Source organism: Limanda limanda, chromosome 15 (genome assembly GCF_963576545.1).
Source record: "Limanda limanda chromosome 15, fLimLim1.1, whole genome shotgun sequence".
Classification (NCBI taxonomy): Eukaryota; Metazoa; Chordata; class Actinopteri; order Pleuronectiformes; family Pleuronectidae; genus Limanda; species Limanda limanda.
Window position 1 is genome coordinate 26092501 of NC_083650.1, and position 2500 is coordinate 26095000.

The following is a 2500-nucleotide window of genomic DNA, read 5'->3' on the forward strand; positions in this document are numbered from 1 at the left end:
TTCCCATCATCCCTCTCCTCCTCCCATCAACCCTCTCTCTTCCCATCATGCTTCTCTCCTCTCCTCCCATCATCACCCTCTCTCCTCTTCCCATCATCCTTCTCTCCTCTTCCCATCAACCCTCTCTCCTTCTCTTCCCATGATCCCTCTCTCCTCTTCCCATCATCCCTCTCTCCTCTTCCCATCATGCTTCTCTCCTCTTCCCATCATCCCTCTCTCCTCCTCTTCCCATCATCCCTCTCTCCTCCTCCCATCATCCCTCTCTCCTCCTCCCATCATCCCTTTCTCCTCTTCTATCATCCCTCTCTCCTCCTGCCATCATCCCTCTCTCCTCTACCCATCATGCATCTCTCCTCTTGCCGTCATCCCTCTCTCCTCTTCCCATCATCCCTCTCTCCTCCTCCCATGAACCCTCTCTCTTCCCATCATGCCTCTCTCCTCCTGCAATCATCCCTTCCTCCTCTTCCCATCATGCCTCTCTCCTCCTCCCATCATCCCTCTCTCCTCTACCCATCATGCATCTCTCCTCTTCCCATCATCCCTCTCTCCTCCTCCCATGAACCCTCTCTCTTCCCATCATCCCTCTCTCCTCCTCCCATGAACCCTCTCTCTTCCCATCATGCCTCTCTCCTCCTCCCATCATCCCCCTCTCCTCCTCCTCTCCTGGTATCTGATGCAGCTGCTGTCGACACTCCTCCGTCACCTTCAGCTCACCGTGCATGTGACCTCATGTGACCTCATGTGACCTCATGTGACCTCATGTGACCTCATGTGACCTCATGTGCACGAGCAGATAATCATTCAGTCTCCATGTATAGAAATGAGTGTGTGTGTGTGTATTACTCATGTTGTGGGGACCTAACACAGTCACATTAAGGGGACTTGTCTTCTTCATGGGGACAGACAGCAGATGGAACCTTTAGAAGATGAGTCACACACAGATGACTTCCTGTCCCGCTGCCTCCGCACATTAGCATGCAGACAGGAAGTGAGCAAACTTACGTTCTCTCCGTGGAGCCTCCATCGCGTCATGTAGATGAACTCCAGAGTGTGATCCCTGCCCATGATCTCCCCGTTACACAGGACGTCCAGCTGCTCATTCACCGTCAGAAACAAGGGAAATAAAACAAGATTCACATCAGGTCCAAATGAAGATGTGATAAAAAGAGCTGATGAGCGACATGAGAGAAGAGAGGAAGTCGACTTTGGTTACGAGTGGGAGGTGAAGCAGTTTCAGTTCAGTCTGCAGCACACACACACACACACACACACACACACACACACACACAAAAACACACACACACACACACACGCACACACTTTGAGGTTTCCTGTGTTTATCGTCTGATTGGCTGAGTCGAGCTCAGGAAACCGTTGCTCAGCTCGTTTCTCTGAAAACTTCAGATCTGAAAACGACTCAAATCTTTCATCTGCTTCAGGTTCAGAGTAAAAAACCCTGAGAGGTCAAAGGTCTTCAAATGAGACTTCAAACTGGATCAGGTCACTTTCGACTCTTCAGACAAACAAACACTGACACGAGCACAAAGAGGATGTGACGCCACCAGCAGGCGACTCAATGAAACTTTAATTAAACTCAGTAACGTTACGTCTTGAACCTGGAATCACGTTCTCACCTCATAAGAACTCGGCAGCTTCAGCTTCAGACTGAGAAACTTCTTAATGGTTCCCACGGTAACGCGACTGGAGCAGCGGATGAACCTCTTCATCAGATCCTGGTCCAATGAGAGACGAGTGTGTTTACACAGGATTTACTGAGATTCACATTTTAAAACATTAATGCAGATGTTTTTCTGTAAAAGACTGAAGAACAAATTCAGTTCTGTGACGATTTAACAGAAATGAGTCAAATCAATTTCCTGATCATTATTAAAAACACCGACCGAGACCGAGCTCTCTCCAGACGGTCCCGTGTTCAGACAGATGGCGATCTGAGGGTCACTCCTGTGGTAGTCCTCATCGCCGCCGCCGCCATCATCGTCTTCACCACCAGCTTCACCATCGTCACCGCCCACATCAGGAAGCCCGAACCTCTGACGCCTCAGGGCTCCTACACACACACACACACACACACACACACACACACACACATACACACACACACACACACGATTAATCACAAACTAAATAATTTAAAGTTGCCTTTGCCTGTGAAACATAAACAGTTTCAAGCTTAAATGAAGTTCAACTTTAACTGAAAGTTACAGACACTTTAAAAGTAGATATCTAGAGAAGCTTCAGTCTGACACGATCACTTTACCTTGACCGTTTTCTTTCTGGTTCCTCCTCCAGAACTCCAGCTCTCGCTGCTCCTCTTCTGTTTCACATGAAGGATAAGATCAGTCAAGCTTTAACCACAGAGCTCAGAGACACAACGTCTGTTGGACCAGAGGTTTAAATCTGTCCATCCATCCATCCACTCATTCATCCATTGAACCATCCATCCATCCGTCCATATATCCATCCATCCATTCATTCATCC

At 48.4% G+C, this 2500-nt stretch overlaps 1 protein-coding gene across 2 annotated transcripts in view; it reads right to left on the minus strand.

The window, feature by feature from the left end:
* Positions 1 to 2500, minus strand: part of LOC133020536 (polycomb group RING finger protein 5-B-like) — an 11025-nt gene that overhangs the window by 643 nt on the left and 7882 nt on the right. For both annotated transcript variants that reach the window (XM_061087125.1, XM_061087126.1), the window contains exons 5-8: positions 2279 to 2335; positions 1902 to 2068; positions 1635 to 1733; positions 1003 to 1092 (exon numbers count right to left, since the gene is read on the minus strand). In XM_061087125.1, coding sequence (XP_060943108.1) covers positions 1003 to 1092; positions 1635 to 1733; positions 1902 to 2068; positions 2279 to 2335 — 413 coding nt within the window. The remainder of the gene's footprint in view (positions 1 to 1002; positions 1093 to 1634; positions 1734 to 1901; positions 2069 to 2278; positions 2336 to 2500) is intronic.